The 18,458-nt window shown below is 33.9% G+C and overlaps 1 protein-coding gene across 1 annotated transcript in view; it reads right to left on the reverse strand.

Moving 5' to 3' along the window:
- Dhx29 (DExH-box helicase 29) overlaps window positions 1-18,458 on the reverse strand; it is a 45,439-nt gene that overhangs the window by 18,868 nt on the left and 8,113 nt on the right. The window contains exons 2-12 of the mRNA XM_026385945.2: window positions 17,706-17,779; window positions 16,254-16,367; window positions 15,090-15,219; window positions 13,949-14,094; window positions 12,166-12,294; window positions 8,380-8,506; window positions 7,549-7,707; window positions 5,296-5,461; window positions 4,949-5,072; window positions 2,700-3,308; window positions 1,033-1,176 (exon numbers count right to left, since the gene is read on the reverse strand). Of these exons, the coding sequence (XP_026241730.2) occupies window positions 1,033-1,176; window positions 2,700-3,308; window positions 4,949-5,072; window positions 5,296-5,461; window positions 7,549-7,707; window positions 8,380-8,506; window positions 12,166-12,294; window positions 13,949-14,094; window positions 15,090-15,219; window positions 16,254-16,367; window positions 17,706-17,779 (1,922 nt within the window). The remainder of the gene's footprint in view (window positions 1-1,032; window positions 1,177-2,699; window positions 3,309-4,948; window positions 5,073-5,295; window positions 5,462-7,548; window positions 7,708-8,379; window positions 8,507-12,165; window positions 12,295-13,948; window positions 14,095-15,089; window positions 15,220-16,253; window positions 16,368-17,705; window positions 17,780-18,458) is intronic.

Here is an 18,458-nt window from a genome sequence, read left to right on the forward strand (position 1 = left end):
TAACATTTTCTAACCAAAAGGAGGAAAATAACAAAATAATCTCCATGTTGTTGTTGACTGATTAAAAATCACTGAACGACTAAATTTTTACTATTGCTTTCTTAGTGAATGAATTAACATTTATAAAAAACTTCACACCAGAGAAATTTTTAGTATTTTCTTAATAATAAAAATGCTATATATCTTATCTCTTTTTGAAAAAAAGATACACAATCAAATTACTTAACATAGATAGGCTAGTATGCCATTTACAATAATTATAGTGTGAAACTTTTGATATAACTCAGTGTGTATTCCAATTTGATTCAAGTAGAGGTAGATACATCTGGAGAGAAAAAAAAATGACATATTAATGAATTTTTTTGCCTTTTGTTTAAGAGTTAGAGCAAACCTTTTAAAAACTAAGAGGCAGCATAGTGGTAAAGAGCCCAGACTGGTGTCAGAATGCCAGGGTTGAAGAACTTACTGGCTATGTGAATTTGGCAATATGTGACATCTATGTACTTTGATTTCCTCAACTGTAAAATAAAGATATCTATTTCATTAGGTTGCTGGAAGGATATAATGAATTTATATAAGTGTGTGTGTGTGTGTGTGTGTGTGTGTGTATTGGTGAATGATCCTTTGAATAATATCAAGCATATACCAAATATTAAAAAGCATTTATTAAATAATTAATGAGACAATGGTTAGAGAAAATTAAATAATTATTATTTGTAAAGTATCTGGCATTTGCACAGACAAATGTTACCTAGTATTAAAAGTAACATCTTTCTGTTTTTTAAATTTTTATTTTTGCTGCCCTGGGGATGGAACCCATGAGCATTCTATCTCTGAGCTATATTTCAAGTCCTTTTTATTTTGAGATAGGTCTTGCCAAATTATCCGGCTGACTTGAACTTGGAATCCTCTTGCCTCAGTCTCTGGAATAGCTGGGATTACAGGAGCGTGCCACTGGGCATGGCAGAAGTAGTATCTTTTTAATAGAAAAATGTTAGAATCTATTTGGACACAACTATAAAATTTACTTACCTCATCTACAATAACATGAGACACATTAGTTAGAAGACCATCTTCTTGAAGTTTCCTTAGTAAAACTCCTGTAGTACAATAAAGTAACCGGGTAGATTCACTAGCTCGAGATTCCATCCGGATCTGATATCCACACAAAGCATTCTGAAGGAGAACACAAAGCTGTGATTATATTCTCACAAGTAATTTGAGAAACAGGCTGTAAAAAGTGAAATAAAAATAGGCTGGGGATGTGGTTCAGTGGTTAAGTGCCCTCGTTTCAATCCCTAGTACATAAAAAAGAAGAAAAAAAAAAAAGAGAGAAAGAGAAAAGAAAAAAGAAGCATAAATGCTGATCTTGCTGCTATAGAGTAGTCTAAATCTATTTAATGCAATTTATTATCAAGTGTTTCCCTAGTTTTCAATTACATAAAACTATACAACCCTTTGTTCCCTTTAAGGAACTGATGCAAAAAACTGTTCACCTGGCTTCAAATACCATTTATATGATTGTTAAACTAATTTTCTACTATAGTATCTTGGAACAAAAACATTGAGGTACTCAGGAACAGAATTTTAGAATAGCTTCTGTACTTTGGTATGTCCTTCCACCAAACTCCTGTAAAGCAGCTGAACAAAGTGAGTATCACACCTAATGGAAATCTTCAAGTCTCATCCATTCCTATCATACTTTCTTACTCCTGAAATCTTTCCTTTGACTTATGCATATGTGTGTCACCCGCTACAGCTGCAGCAAAGAAACTGTCTTTCTAGCCTCTTCCTTATATTCTATGACAGAAACCCAATTAGCTAAAAAAAAAAAAAATAACGAGGTTGCTCATCTTAGAGATGAAAATATTGTATGCCATCTCCAGAAAGTAAAATTCAAAGTAAATAAACTGAAAGTTACATAAACTATATTTGTTATACTTGGTTCTAACCAGCTTAATTTATTAAATGAATCCCTAATTCTTTTTTTTTTTTTTTTTTTTTAAAGAGAGAGTGAGAGAGGAGAGAGAGAGACAGAGAGAAATTTTTTTAATATTTATTTTTTAGTTCTCGGCGGACACAACATCTTTGTTGGTATGTGGTGCTGAGGATCGAACCCGGGTCGCACACATGCCAGGCGAGCGCGCTACCGCTCGAGCCACATCCCCAGCCCCCCTAATTCTTTATAGCCAGCCTGATTAAGGTTTAGTCAATTTTGCGCACATGAAATGCATAATAATAGTTGAGTCCTTTTTCCATTTTTAAAAAAGATGTGGTTTGAAAATAGTTTAGAATTTTCATTTATGCTGTTTTTCCCTTCTGCTCATTAAAAAGAATGAATGAAAATCATTCAGGGATGCATTCCATACAAAAGACTTGCAAAAGATATGATAATAGATTAAAATCTGGATCTGTTTATATTTTTTGTTTGACTTTGTATGTAACTTATTTGAACATTCAACTATAAAGATAATATAATCTTCTTTTATATGAGAATTTTAATGACAGGATTAGTGATAAACTTTTCATATGAAGGACAATAGCATAATATCCTATTAGAAAAAACATGAGAAGTGCCTGAAACATGCTACTGTATGACCAATAACAGCCAGAATCAAATATGGTCCAGGTTCCAGTTGGATCCCAAGAGCAAAAATGAGTAATGTCATCATTCATTGAGGTGGAGTACAATATCTTACCCTTCCTCCAGGTCCATTTTCACAGCCCAATTCATCACACACTCTGGTGGCTAAACTCACTGCTGAGATTCTTCGGGGCTGGGTACAGACAATGTTACATTTACTTGTCTCCCGATCATTTAGGAGCAAATCTTCCAATAAAAAATGTGGTACTTGAGTGCTTTTACCACTCCCTGTTTCACCTGCCACAACTACTACCCGGTGCCTTTTAAGGGTTTCCACAATCGAATCCCTATGTTTGAACACAGGTAACTGTTGTCTTTCCTTTAGAAGTTTTTGATATTTGGGTGTGCTTTGCAACTTTCTAAAGAGGTTTCTAACAGGTTCTAAATCTTCTGTATTTGCTGACTCCAAAGACAGTGTAGAAAAATCCTCGTCAGAAACTAAATTTTCCCAAGATTCCTCAGGATCATCAGAATTTTCTCTTTTATTTTCAGAATGCTGTTGTTGCTGTTGCTGCTGCTGTTTCAACTTATTCAAAAGTTTGGCAACAAAAAGATCACGTGGCTTATTAGTTTCCATTTTATTTAATTCTTCCCTTTTCTTTTCTGCATCACTCCACTCCAGCCAAACATCTCGGTAAGTGGGAGGTAGTAACTGATGAACAGACTATAACGGGAGGGAAAAAAAAGCAGTATTTTATTTTCACTACTGGATATCCAAATTCAGCAGATCAAAGCTTAGAAGGATAGTTACATTTTTCAAGTTACTATTTTAAGATACATATGCAAATGATGCAAGTTCATAAGTAGCTTATTATTTTCAGGTTTCTTGACTTACTAGCTATGTGATTTTGGGGGCAGTGACTTTTTTGTGCCTTAGTTTCTGGATTTAAAAATGACTAACAATAATCTCTTTATTATAGACTCCTCAATGTCTTATGAATATTCTTCATAAGATTATTCCAAAGTTAACTTTAGGTCAGTACATGTGAAGTGCTTATTCCTAGAGCATGGTAAACTATAGAATAAATGTTTATTATTTATTCCTACAGTGGTACTATATAAAATGTAAATGAACCATAGAGCACTTAAAAAACATACAAAACTCCTTTTGAGATTCTGGCAGTTGATTAAAGTTATAAATTAAAGTATTTTAAATGAACTATATTGGGTGGAATCTAATTTTATAGTATGAAAGAACTCAAAATTCTCTCTCTGACATTGTAATTTTTATCAAGTAAATATAGCTTACAATACCTTATCTTGCAAACAAAAATAAAGTCATTACAAACTTGGCCAGAAATTAGAAAAGAATTACTATTTGGAGTTCCACTTAATTAGCAGCTAAAATTTTCATTGGCTCTAATTTCCCAGTTATTACAAAAAGGAAATGCCAACAAGCCAAGTTTTAAAAAGAACATGAATTCTGTTAAAGAGAATGGAACTGAAACCATTCCTTCAGTTGTACTTTATTCTTATCTTTCCTCAAACTGGAAATATATAATTCCTATAGCCTAAAGCTGAAAAAAACCAATGTCTATAATGTTAAGAGACAATATAACACTAAAAGAAAACAAGCCAGTGTGGTGGCCTGTAATCCCAGAGCTCAGGAGGCTGAGGCAGCAGAACTGCAAGTTCAAAGCCTGCCTCAGCAAAAGCAAGGTGCTAAGCAACTCAGTAAGACCCTGTCTCTAAATAAAATACAAAATAGGGCTGGGGATGTGGCTCAGTGGTTGAGTGCTCCTCAGTCCAATCCGTGGTATCCCCCCAAAAGAAAAAATCTTTGAAAAAATTCTCTTTAAGTGAACCAAATTGCACTTTTAATCTGTAAATTAGTATAGCTAAAAAATTAGATAAAAAAACTGTCTCTTTTGGACTTCAACTTCTGTCGAAAGAGAGAGAGAGAGAGAGAGATTGAGCTGTGTTTAGGGGGTGAAAGGACGCCAAACTACAAATGGTTTAGTATCCCTTATCCAAAATGCTTGGGACCAGAAAGATTTTAGATTTTGGAATATTTGCATATACATAAGGAGACATTTTGGGAATAAGACTCAAGTCTAAACACAAAATCCATTTATGTTTCATATATACCTTATACACATAGACTGAAGACAATTTTATATAACATATTAAAATAATTTTCTTTGTGAAAAAAGTTTCTTGGTATAAAATTTTCCATTTGTGCCATCATGTCAGTGCTCAAAAAGATTTGGATTTTGGAGCACAATTTCAGATTGGAAATGTCTAACCTGCACATCCATCATTTCACAAATCATTTTTCAAGCCTCTAGGCCTAAAAAGTCTCACCTGCCCTTTCACTAAACGATACAGAGCTAAAGTAGCTCCCAGGTGCTGAGCTTGCATGCCATCCTCTGTTAAGATTGTAGGGCATACTACTAGGACATCATCATCAGACTTGATTACTCTTACCCTACAGAGGAGTCAAAAAAAAAAAAAAACGCTGAGGTCAGATTATCAATAAAGTGAAAAATCCATTAACAACTTAAATTTATATTAATTATTTTAATATTTTCATGAAAGATGCTGCATAAGGATTTATACACACTATGAACCTGAATATGAATTCAAGTTGCCCAAATGAGTTTCATTTTATACTTTTCTAAAAGTCATTTCAGTTAACCAGAAAAACATACCTACATTTCCAGTATCTACCTACTGGGACTTTTTCAAAGGAAGGATTTGGACTCTTAGGAAGATTCTTCCTAACCCAATCGATCAGAAATTGTTTGGGAGACTTTCCAGTCCAGCTTCGAGCAGTATAGTCAAAATTTCTTACATCATGAGATTCTTTCTTTTTATCTAAAATGGAAGACAAAAAAATGGTTCTTTAAACTAGTCATGCAGTAATATAAATTCTCTTTTGAGTGATCAAAGTCCTCTTGCCTTTGGGAACAGCACTTTTGGAAGACAACAGGAAAAAGGTTAGACAGAAAGGTTTGCTTTTCCTTAAGTAGTGACCTAGACCATAGAACAATGATTCTTTTATTCTGCATCTTGAAACTGTCTTGTTGAGCACTGTGGCACATGCTTATAATCATAGCTACTCTGGAGACTGAGGCAGAAGGGGTTTTAAATTTGAGGCCAGACTCAGCATCTTAGTGAAACCGGTTCAAAAAATAAAAAGGGATGGGGATGTAGCTCAGTGGTATTGCATTTGCCTAGCATGCACAAGATTCTTGGTTCAATCCCCAGTCCCTGCCACACACACTCTTGAGGAATTTATATATTCTTATAAAATGTCCACCTGAATGACAACACTTGGTCGGCTACCCCATAAGCAGTTACTGAAAAATAAGTTAGATGTCACTTTAGTTACTACTACCAACTTCAAAGGTTTCCTGTTATATAAAATATAAAATGCAAATTCCTTATTATTGCCAAAACCTTCAGTGGCCATTTCTGCCCACCAGTTGCCACTCATCCCTCATGCCCATTATGCTGTGATCACACTGGCTCTCAAGTCAATTCCCCAAATGCTCCAAGTTTGCCTAACTCAATACAATACAGTAGCCACCAGCTACATGTGGCTAATTAAATTAACTAAAATTAAAACTCAATTTCTCAAATATAGTAGTCACATTTTTAGTGTTTCATATTCATATTTCCTAGTAGTAGGATATCATAGATACAGAACATTTTTGAAAAGTATTTTTTAGATGTTGATGGACTTTTATTTTATTCATTTATTTATATGTGGTGCTGAGGATTGAACCCAGTGCATCACACATGCTAGGCAAGTGCTCAACCACTGAGCCACAACTGCAGCCCTTGATATAGAACATTTGTATCACAGAAAGTTCTGTAGAACAATGCTGATATAAGCTCTTTTTTCACCTTAGACTTCTAATGTTCTGTCTTACTTCTTTGGAGGCTTTTTTCACCAGCTTGCTACCAGGCTAATATCTACTCATTTGTCAGATCTCAGAGCTTAAATCACAGCAAAGCCTTTCCAATCAAATTAGGCCATCCTGATACCTCTATGTTAAAAGCCAGTTTTATTTGATAGTGCACATCACAATTCAAAATTACACATATATTTGTTTAAAGTTTACCATCCCTACTTAGGCTACATACATGAAGAGGGCAGAGACCAGGTTATTTCGTCCACTACTATATACCCAACACTTGTCATTATGAACAATGATTCAATAAATATTATTGAAAGAATGGATATTTTAATATGTAACAATTCAGTGTAGAACTATAATATGCAATCTAGAAATAAATAAATACTAGCTATATAAATATATAAGTACTAACTATATCAATAATTTACTTAGGAGCACACAGAAGTTCATGATCATTTATGTGTGGTGGCATGGAAGGAGCTAGGGAAGGCTTAAAGAAGAGCTGCTGTTTGGGTTGCACCTAGGGATAGGTTGGCTAGTAGCAGGTAACAAGATGAGCAAAGTAATGGAACCATGAAACAACAAATGTTTTGAAGAATGATGTGGCTGGAGTATATATAGCTGAGAAAACAAGGTAGAAAGGTTGGTTGTAGCAAAGAATTCTGAATGCCAGCTAAAGGGTTTGACCTTGTTACTGATGTAGTCTTTATCATGATGAAGGTTTCTATCAGGAGGGGGTTAAAAGGTGTGTTTGTTTTAAATAGGAAACTCTCATTTCAATCTGTGTTACAGAAAAGCACCTGGTGTTTGGAGAATGACTGGAGAGAAATGAGGCTGAGACAAGGTATCTGTAATTCCAAAATGCTCTACAAGTAAGTTACCACAATTGTTACTGCTTAAAAAAAAAAAAAAAAAAAGCTTATCAAAGTGTAACTACATGATTACTTAGGCAGTTTGCAAAAAGTCAAAGTAACACACTTTATGACTGATATTTTGTTACTCATAAATTATATCCTGACCACTTTCCCTTCATTTTACCTTTCTCTTCTTCCATAGCAGCTGCAGATTTTTCAAATAAATTAAAGTTCAAAGCACTTTCCCCTTCTGTGGCTATAGAAGGCTTTTTCCTTTCATTTTGTTGATGTGAAACCTTTATGGCCGGGTTGAATACTGGATGGTCTTCTAAAGTTTCCATTTCTACCAAGAAAGATATTTAGTTTAATTTACTTTTTAAATTTTATATTGTTTTAAAAAAAAACTTCATCAGAAATAAATACAAGGGGGTTAGGGTTGTGGCTTATCGGTAGAGTACTTGCCTAGCACATGTAAGGCACTGGGTTTCATCCTCAGCACCACATAAAAATAAATAAAATAAAGCATTGCGTCCAACTACAACTAAAAAAATAAATATTAAAAAAAAGAAAGAAATACAAGGAATTGTGTTCATGTCTTTTTCTTGAATGGACATAGTATTTTAATGTATAAATCTGGGGTTGGTGAACTATGTATAACTTCTAGGACAAATCCAGCCTGATGCCTGTTTATGTGTGGCTGGTGAGTTAGAATGGTTTATATACATATTTTCAAATGGTTGAAAAAATAAAAATAAGACTACTGGGTGACATGTGGACGCTATATGAAATTTTATAGTTCAGTATCTATATAATCTTATGGCTGCTTTTATGTTGTAATAACAGAGTTGAGAAGTCATGACAGAAGCTGTATGGTCCACAAAGTCTACAATATTTATAATTTGGCTTGTTATAGAAATAAAGTTTGTCAATCTCAAACATGAACTGTCAGGAAAGAGCAGACGTATTTTTAAAAAGACAATTACATTTCTACACCTAAGAATTTGAAAATGTTTACCTCTTTGAAATTTCCTTATTTTTTCTTGAGCCTCTCTTTGGCCTTGTTTGTTTTTTTCTAATTTAAAGGTAGCTGCTTGCTCCTTTGCATCCAGAAGTTTTGCTACAAGAGTCAAGTATCGTTCATTCTGTTCCAAATAAAATAATCAAGAAGAAATAAAAAGAGCAAGATTATCTATGGCACTATATTATATTAAAACCTATGATCTTTTGGCTTGACCCTTTGACCCAACAGATCTACTTTTAGGACGTTATCACTAGAGAAATAAAACAAATGGAGCAGAGAGACATTTAAAAAACAAAAATGGAGTTCTGAGGAAAGCGGATGTGACAGAACAATGACATGACTCTGCCAAGCAAAAACTACAAGAGTTGAAAGCCAGATTCAAGTTATAGTTTTTTCCCCCTTAGGTTAATAAATGATAGCAGACTATAAACACAAAGGCATGTGATAGAGAAAATAAAAGCATATGTGGTGCTGCTATGAAATAATTGTTAAGAGGAAGAGGAAAAAGACAACTAAGCAAGCAGAACAGGGTGAATTCTGAGACCATTTTGTGTAGAAGCAAACATCAAATGGTATTAAGAGGAAGATTAGGTATCTCCTCAAATTCACCAAAATCATACTTATCCTTTCAATCTTTCCATATAAGGCACTGATACTACCATCCCTTTACCTTTGTATCTGCCATCTTTGGCCCCTTAAAAATTTAATCCCCAAGGAACGTATCGCCTTAACTTTTTAATTGGAGAGTTCAGTGGCACTAAGAACATTCATATTGCTGGGCAACCATCGCAATCACAGTGGATCTCCAGAAGTCTTTTCATATGGAAAAACTAAAATGCTATACTGATTAAATAGTAACTTCCCAGTCCTCCTCCTCCTCCAGCCACCAGCAACCCCTATTCTACTTTCTGTCTCTATGAACTTGACTATTCTTGGCACCTCATATAAGTGGAGTCATATAGTATCTGCTTTTTGTGACTGGCTTATTTCACTTAGCATAATGTCCTTAAGGTCTACCCACCTTATTGCATGTGCCAGAATTTCTTTTTTTAAGGCTGCATAATATTCCTTGTATGTATATATATGAGGCATTAAATTTTTTTAAATTGTTAATGGACATTTATTTATTTATATGCAGTGCTGAGAATCAAACCCAGTGCCTCACACATGCTAGGTAAGCACTCTATCACTAAGTCACAACCCCAGCCCCTATATGAAGAATATAACTTATCTATCAAGTAATGGTTGATGTGAATTGTTCCAGCATTTTAGCTATCAAAACAAAACAAAACAAAACAAAACCAGAACAACAACAAAAAAAAACAGTGTAAGTATCTCTTCTAAGACTCTGCTTTCAATTCTTTTCAGTATATACCCAGAAATAGAATTGCTGGATCATAAGGTAATTCTATTTTTAGAGGAACTATTTTCCACAGAGGCTATACCACTTAATATTCGCACAAACAGCACACATTGGTTCCAATTTCCCCATCTTTATCAATACATTTTTTTGTTTTTTGGTAGTCACCACCCTAAATGGTAAGAAGAGGTATCTTGTAGTGGTTTTGATTTGCATTTCCCTAGTAGTTAATAATGTGGAACATCTTTTTGTGTGTGTTTAGTGCCATTTATATATTTTTGGAGAAATATTCCTTAGCCTGTACATTCAGTAGAGCACCAATTTTTGCTGATTTTTCCTTTGAAATGTCTGTCTTCCTTTCAAATTTCAGTCATTATATCACATCTGAGTAAGTGCAACAGCTACCAAAATGGGTAGGGTAGCTTTTCAAATTACTTTGAACTCCCTCAAACTACTACATTTGAGCTAAAATGTCAAATTCTTCTTGTCAGTCAGCCAATCCTATGGTGGCTTTTTACCATGTAGTTAACATTCATTTTCTGGGTATCAAAGTCTTCCAGTCTTAAGTGAATTCATTTATTTACTCCTAACATTTATCTTTGCACATCTATTTTTTAATACCTAAGGACCTGTGTATAATTCCACCTCTGCACCCTTGCTTCACATTATTTTATTTATTTGGCCATCTTTCTATCATTCTTTGCCTGTTTGAACTCTATGCATCTTTCAAGTTTCATTTCTTTCAAGTCTTGACCTAATGCTCCCATCAGAAGACACCTCTTCTTTCTCTGAAACCTAAAGTAGACTTAAATTGCTCTAAAGAATTTTATTTTGGGGCTGAGGTAGTGGTCTAGCAGTAGAACGCTTGCCTAGAACGTGCGAGGCACAGAGTTCAATCTTCAGCACGAACAAAGGTATTGTGTCCAACTACAACTAAAAAAAAAAAAAATATTAAAAAAATATTTTTATTTTCATGATTTTAATAAGACACAAGGCTAAAAAACTCGTGTAGGAAAAAAAAAAGATTTCTATCCTACCTTACTCTTCTAAACCTAATCACTAATAAGAGCTTTCTGTGTGTCTTCTAAACTTTAAGACTATCAATATGTGTTTTTCTTTTACACAAATGGATTTATCATATTACACAGTCTTCTATAACTTATACCACAATGTTTGTTTTTTCACCTATTGACAAACATATGTGTGATCTCAGTGTTTGGCTATTATGAGTATTTGCATACAATGTTTTCATTTTTAAGGAAATATCTGCACATGAAATTGTTGGGCCATTTGGAAAGTGCATGTTTAACTTTATGAGAAAGGGCCAAAGTTTTCCAAAGTGGTTATATCATTTCATACTCCCATTAGCAATGTATGAGTTTTCCAGTTGCTCCAAATCCTCTGTAACATTTGGTATTACAGATCTATTTTAAAATTCAGCCATTTTACGGGAAATATAGTGATATCTCACTGTAATTTTAATTTCTCTGATGACTAGTGATATTGAACATATTTTATGTTCACTGGCTATCTAAATATCTACTTTTATGAGGTGTCTGGTTTTTACAAGTTCTTAGGGTCCTTTGTCAAATATGTGTATTTTAATATTTTCTTACTACAACTTGCTTTATTCACTGTAATTATCTGGATCTTACATGTTCCCAAAGACCCTTAACATAAAGGCTTGGCCACTAGCTTCTGGTGGAAGAACCTATAAGAGGTAGGCCTAGTGGAAGGAAGTTAGGCACTGGGTGAGAAACTTCAAAGAGAATACTGGGGATTTAACCCAGGGGTAATTTAACCAGAGAGCTACATCCCTATATCCCAGCCCTTTTTAAATTTTGAGATAGGGTCTCACTAAGTTGCTCGAGGCTTCACTAAATTTCTGAGGCTGGCCTTGATCTTAACATCCTCCTTTCTCAGCCTTCTGAGCCACGGAGATTTCAGGCATGTACCCATGACCCAGGCAAACATTTCCTCTTTATAAGTGGATTCTCTATGGTATATTGTCACAGTGACAGGAAGCTAACATATTCCTTTCTTAGTATATTCTGCCTTACATTATTATTTTATTACATGATATTTATTTTCTCTCCAAACTATAGGTTTACTCTGTAAGGGAATATATTTTACATTTCTTTATTATTTAAAGCCCTACCTCTTATAGGTTCTTTATTATTTAGCACACTCCCTACATATAATAATCACTTAAGATATTTGATGATTATCTCTTTAAATGTGGGGAAAATGTAACATCTATAAAGAAATTACTCTGGGTCAATTTTTTACTTACTTGTTATTTTGTTCCATCTTTATATCAATCTATAGAGGTATGTTTCCAATTTACAAGTAAGGAAACTAAGGGTCAAAAAGTTAAAAATCTTATCTAGGAATATTCACCTAGAAGCCTACTTACTTACAGGGTCAAATTTCTCTTCCTCTTCTAAACTTTTAGAATTCTCACTCTTATCTTCTTCATTTTGTTGTTCAGCATATCGCAAAATCCACTCTTTCATATTTACTTCCATAGGTTTTTCTTCTTTTTTTGTCTAGGAAGAGAAAGCAAATATCTGAAAAACTTAAAGTTAGAAAAAGGTGTCAAAATCACCAACTGTCTGTTTTAATACTTCCTCATTCAAAAAGTGGGCATATAAAAGTCTCAAAAATCATAATCTTTATTCAGTTAAGTAAAAATGAACGCAAGTCAATTTTACTTTGAGAAGTCTAAACTGGCAAAATCCAAAAAATATTTTTACATAAAGGGGTAAAAAAGAATGAAAAGAACACTGTTAAAAACTAGTATTGTTTCTTGAAAACAGGGGTTTTATGAGGATGATGCTTCCATAGGTGTTTGATAACATGAAAAATATTTAAGTATAATGTCCTAATAAACTACACTTCCCAGGGTTCACATCCTCTCACAATTCTCTTCTATAGAGATTTTAGGTTTGGCCACGTGACTTGCTTCAACCAATGGGAGATTAGCAAGACTGATTAAAGCACAGGCTTGATAAGAATTTGTATACTGGGGCTCATTGTCTAAAAATACAGTTGGGCTTCTATATCTGTTGGTTCTGCATCTCTGGATGCAACCAACTTCAAATACAAAATATTCAGGAAAAATTGCATCTGCACTGAACACATAAGAACTTTCTCTTGTCATTATTTCTCAAGCAATATAGTGTAACAACTATTTATATAGGATTAAAATATATGAGAGGATTTGTCTAAGTGATATACCAAATACTACATTGTTTTCTTTAAGAGACCTGAACACCCACAGATTTTGGTATTCTCATAGGTCCTTACAGATATCAAGAGACAAGTATATTTCTTCTTGGAAGCCAGATGCCCTGTAAGAAAATCCAACTCTTCGGAGACCACCACATGAGGAAACCCATACTTACTTATCATGTGAAGAGACTGCACGATGAATGGATGCCTGGATAGTCTCTAGCAGAGGCCATCAGTCACGTGAGTAAAGATGCCATTTTATTTTATTTATCTTTTAAAATCTTATTAATTTTGTTTTTACTTTTTGGTTCTTTTTAGTTATACATGACAACAGAATGTATTTTGACATATTATACATATATGGAGCCTAACTTCCCCTTCTTGTGGTTGTGCGTGATGTGGAGTTACACAGGTCATGTATTCATATATGAACATAGGGAAGTTATTTCCAATTCATTTTACTGTCCTCCCCATTCCCATCCCCTCAGTACAATCTGGTGAACCTCTACTCCCCTCCACCCCCATTGTGAATCAGCATCCACATATTAGAAAGAACACACGGCCTTTGGTTTTTGGGGATTGGCATGATAGTCTCCAGTTCCATCCATTTACTGACAAATGCCATATTTTCATTCTTTTTTATGGCTAATATTCCATTTTGTATATGTACTATGTTTGAAGAAGCCATTTTAGATGTTCTAGCCCCAACAGATACCTCCTAGAACAGAACTGTACAGCTGATCCAGAATCATGAGAAATAATAAATAGCTGGTGTAAGCCACTATCTTTTCCGGTGGTCTGTTAGTGCAATAATAGATAATTAAGACAGGCTGTGATAGAAAAGTCTGGCAAACCATTTATTATTTTTAAGAAGTAAAAATGTTATAGAAACCTAATATTTGTATTCTTAAAACTATATGTACTTCACTCTGATTTTATATAACTTTTAATGTTTAATTCTTAAATTACCTTAATCTTATGGTCTTCTTCCTGTTTTTTTGTTTTAATTTGCAATGGAGGTGTAATAGTGGCTTGTATTTGAGGAGACTGAAATTTTGCCCTACTTTTAGGTTGCGGCTCTTCAAATTCCTGACTGAATCCTTCAGGAAGCGCATCTTAAGATAAAACAAACTGTGTTGAAAATAAACATGCATATGATACATAAAACACATTTGCTTTACAACAGATAACAAATATTTATTTGTTAAACATAAATCCTGAAAAACACTTAAGAGCATCTAATTTCCTTCTACCTCTTATCTTCTAAAAATAGAAATCTTAATAATGAGCCTGGTTTTACTTGTCAAACTAGATGTGGGTATACTTATCAGGCTCCCACATTTTTTTGTTGTTGTTGTTAAATTTTTTTTAGTTGTTGAAAGACCTTTATTTTATTTATTTACTTATATGTGGGCTAAGAATCAAACCCAGTACCTCACACATGCTAGGGGCAAGCACTCTACCATTGAGCTACAACCCCATTTTTTTTTTTTTTTGTACAGGGGATTGAACTCAGGGGCACTGGATCACTGAGCTACATCCCTACCCCTATTTCTGTATTTTATTTAGAGACAAAGAGTCTCACTGAGTTGCTTAGTGCCTCGCTTTTTGCTGAGGCTGGTTTTGAACTGGCAATTCTGCTATCTCACTCCTGAGTCGCTGGGATTATAGGTGTGCACCACTGCGCCTGCTCCACCAAATTTTTAGAAAGAGATCATAACATTTTCTACTCTTGCTTTCTGTCATAGCATGTGGTAGTATCCCCAATCAATCACAAAAGCTGTTTTCACTTCAGATTCTTTCCAAAGATTACAACCATGATCCTCTGTTTAATCAAATGTTATTAATCTAAAGATAGCCCTGATTTCTAAAACCAAAATCCAGGAGATCTAGCCTAATAAATTATAGACAGACAAAATTTAAATTTTCTTGCAACCATAACTTTCATGGAAAATATAGTGACAACAGATGAAGGTAAGAACATTTAAAATAAAAGTAAACAGCTACAACTGTGAAACATTTTAAGGACCAGTCAAAAATTTGATATGAATATTGAAACTATTTAAAAACATTTTAGAAACTGAAGAAATTTAATGACAATACTATTTACCATCTGAAAGATTTAAACAGAGCCAATCCAAGGCAGAATGAAGATCACCTCCATGTAAGAGTGTATTGGTCATGGCATCTTCTATGTCCTTGGTCTTAAATGAAAATGCTTGTAAAGCCATGTATAAATCCTATAAAAAGGAAATATAAAAAAGTCACATTTCAATTTTCTTTCAATCCTAATTTTATTCTGTCATTCATTTTAAACTAGAAAATCTGACACAAATTAGAATTTCAAAAATATCTTTTGTGAGGGAAGTAGGGTTATAGCTCATGGATAGAGTACTTGCTTACCATGCACAAGGGCCTGGATTCACTCCCAGCATCCACCCCCCCCCCAAAAAAAAGAGAATAAAATAAAGAGAGGGAGAAAAATAGTTATTTCACTCCCTCTTATTTGAAAAGTTAAATGTGCTCACTGTAGTGAGAATTTGGGAACTACAGATATATTTTTAAAAGATGGATCAGGAGAGATTGACCATTTTCTCACTGTTCAAAGATAATATTTGTAGTATAGTATGTTTCCTTTCAGTCATTTTTCTAAAATTTGGAAAACAAATTTCAAATAACATTATAACATAAATCTCCTCTCCAAATTACTAGAAACTGTTCAACAGCACTTATAACAGTTACACAATATGCCTATTGGTAGATATAATTACATACTTTTGTAAATCTGAACACTGAGAATTTTTTATTAGCAGTGCTTCAACGGACATCTTTGTATATAAAGCAGCTTAACATTCTTTCTATAGCATGATTTTTAGATTGGGCAGAACTGGGTTTAAATATAGATTCTGCTTACATGTTACTTATTAATAATCTTGGGCTATAACCTGTCATTTTCTTAAGCCTCAATTCTTTCACTTGAAAAAATGGGATCAAAAACATTACTTTGTAAAATTATTCTATCAGAGAAATGTAAGCAAAGTACTAACAAATAAGGGCTTAACAATGTAATTTTGGGACTGTAACTTAGTTTTCATGTCACAATTTAAATGTGTGCACTTCTATCAGGTATAATTTCTTCTCCATTCTTGCAGACAGAAATCGTCTACATGAAATCTCAAAGGAAACTGAAAAGTCTTTTTTATCTCATATGTGGGCCTTTCTTAAAAATACCCTGGTAAAACTACTAAGGAACTTACAAAGGTCTGCAAAATACCTGTAACTTTTTAGCTGTAAGTCTTCCAGAAATCACTCCCTTGTCATTATTTTGCTTTTTATGTTCATTGATCACTCCAATAATTCTTTGCTCTAGTTTATTATTAATTACCACCTGTTGAGGTCAAAAAGGTCACATTAATTAGAAGCTAAATTATTAAAAGATTAGAAGCACATCAAACAGCTTTTTATCAGCTAAAAGCAGATACAATAATAATAATTATTATTTTTTAAGACTACCATTCATCTGACCACAATCCTACTTTATACTTCAGGAAAAATGGGATATGAAAAAAGCATTGAAATAAAATTCCCTATCCCACCCCCCAAAATTATCTTATAAAGCCTCTTGAGAAGACACTGTCCTTGGACCACCCTTGGGTTGCTATGATAAAGACAGATTACTAAATCCTACACAAAATACTGACTAAAGAAAACTTAGAAATGGAGCCCAGAAATCTGCCTTAATGTAAATCAGCCTAACCAAGCACAAAGGCTGAAGGAATAAATGCTACCCTAAAAAAAGACATATCAAATAAAAGTAAAATCTTTTTCTATATAGTAATAATAGGCTATACAAATTCTTTTTCTTTTCTTTTCTTTTTTTTTTTGTTACCCGGGATTGAACCCATGGTTGCATAAGCACTGAACCACATGCCAGCCCTTTTTAAATGTTTTTTTTGAGACAGAGTTTTGCTAAGTCCTTAGGGCCTCACTAAGTTACTGAATTTTCGATTCTCCTGCCTTAGCCTCCAGAGTCTTTTGGGATTACAGGCCTGTGTCACCATACTCAGCAGGTTACACAGTTCTTTTGGCTCCTATAGTTCAATTCCCACTTTTTCCTACTAATAATTTATCTTTTGTTCTTTCCCTATTTTTAACCTAAGAAACACACAAGCATCTACTACAAAAAATACCTTTATTGTTTCTTAACTGAATGTGTACTAACAGCTAAGCTCAAAAATATACTTTGGGCATTCAGCCTAGCCAGGAAACAGACAAATAACCCAACATGGCAATGCTTTGCAAAGATATTTTCAGTGTTGTGAAGGGACTTCATGGGGGCCATACAGGTAACAAATGAAAAGGGGAAAGTGATGATATTCCAGGCAGAAAGCAAAGGCTTAAAGGCATAAAAATCATGTGGGATCTGGGGAAACAATGAATGTGCCACAAACTAAAGTTTTAAAGTAGAGAACAGGCAGGAAAGGTATACTAAGTCAGATCTGAAAGGATTTTATGTATGCCATGCTTAGAAACTTGATGCTTTTCCAGACCCTTTTAAATTTCTTACAGACTCAACATATGTATATGATTTATTTCTAATTAGTAGAAATTAGTTCTTAGATTACTATGCATAAAAATTTTAAATAACCCATCTTTTTCTTATACTTAAGGATACTTTTTTTTTTTAAAGGGAACATTTCTTGAAATGACTTAAAAACTTACTCACTTTCAAAATTGATTTATCCAGATTTGCAGGACCACCAGAATCATTTGCAGAATTAAAACTATAAATTTTCGGACCTGTATGTAACAGACAACAAATAGTTAAGGCAATTTAATGATTAATATCCAATTATATTATTTTCATATAAATATTGTATGCTGAATTTCAGCTATCCCCTACTTTACCAAACTCAGCAATCTAGTAGTTAGTAATCCCCCCTCTAAATTTTCTAAACCATTTTATCAATTAACATTCTTCTTGGTTAACCAGTTTCTCTTGAACTACAAATGCCTATATTATCTTTCAGGTTAAATCCATCATTAACTTTGTATTTTTTAATCAGATGTTTTTCTTCCTGGCATGTAGCTAAGGCAACTTCTTGGAGAATATGAGATTGTTAGGAAAGAAGATGGTAATTCTGAAGACAAAGCACTCTTCATTGAAAGCGGGAATGAAATGGAAGTAGGTGTTTCCATCATCTTTTCTCCTTGAACTCAAGCCCAAAGTTGCTGAATTAATTCCCTATGGCTGCCATAACAAATCATAACAAACATGATGGATGAATACAACAAAAATTCGTAGGGCAGAAGCAAAAAATGAAGGTATGAGTAAGACCATGCTCTTTCTTACTTTATGCAAGACTCCTTCCTCTCCTCTTCCAAGTTCTGGTAGCCACAGGTGTTGGTTGGCTGGTGATAGCTTAATTCATCTCTGTCTAATTCTTTACATGGCCTTCCTATGTCTTTCCATGTTCTA

This window comes from Urocitellus parryii, chromosome 1 (genome assembly GCF_045843805.1).
Source record: "Urocitellus parryii isolate mUroPar1 chromosome 1, mUroPar1.hap1, whole genome shotgun sequence".
Lineage (NCBI taxonomy): Eukaryota > Metazoa > Chordata > Mammalia > Rodentia > Sciuridae > Urocitellus > Urocitellus parryii.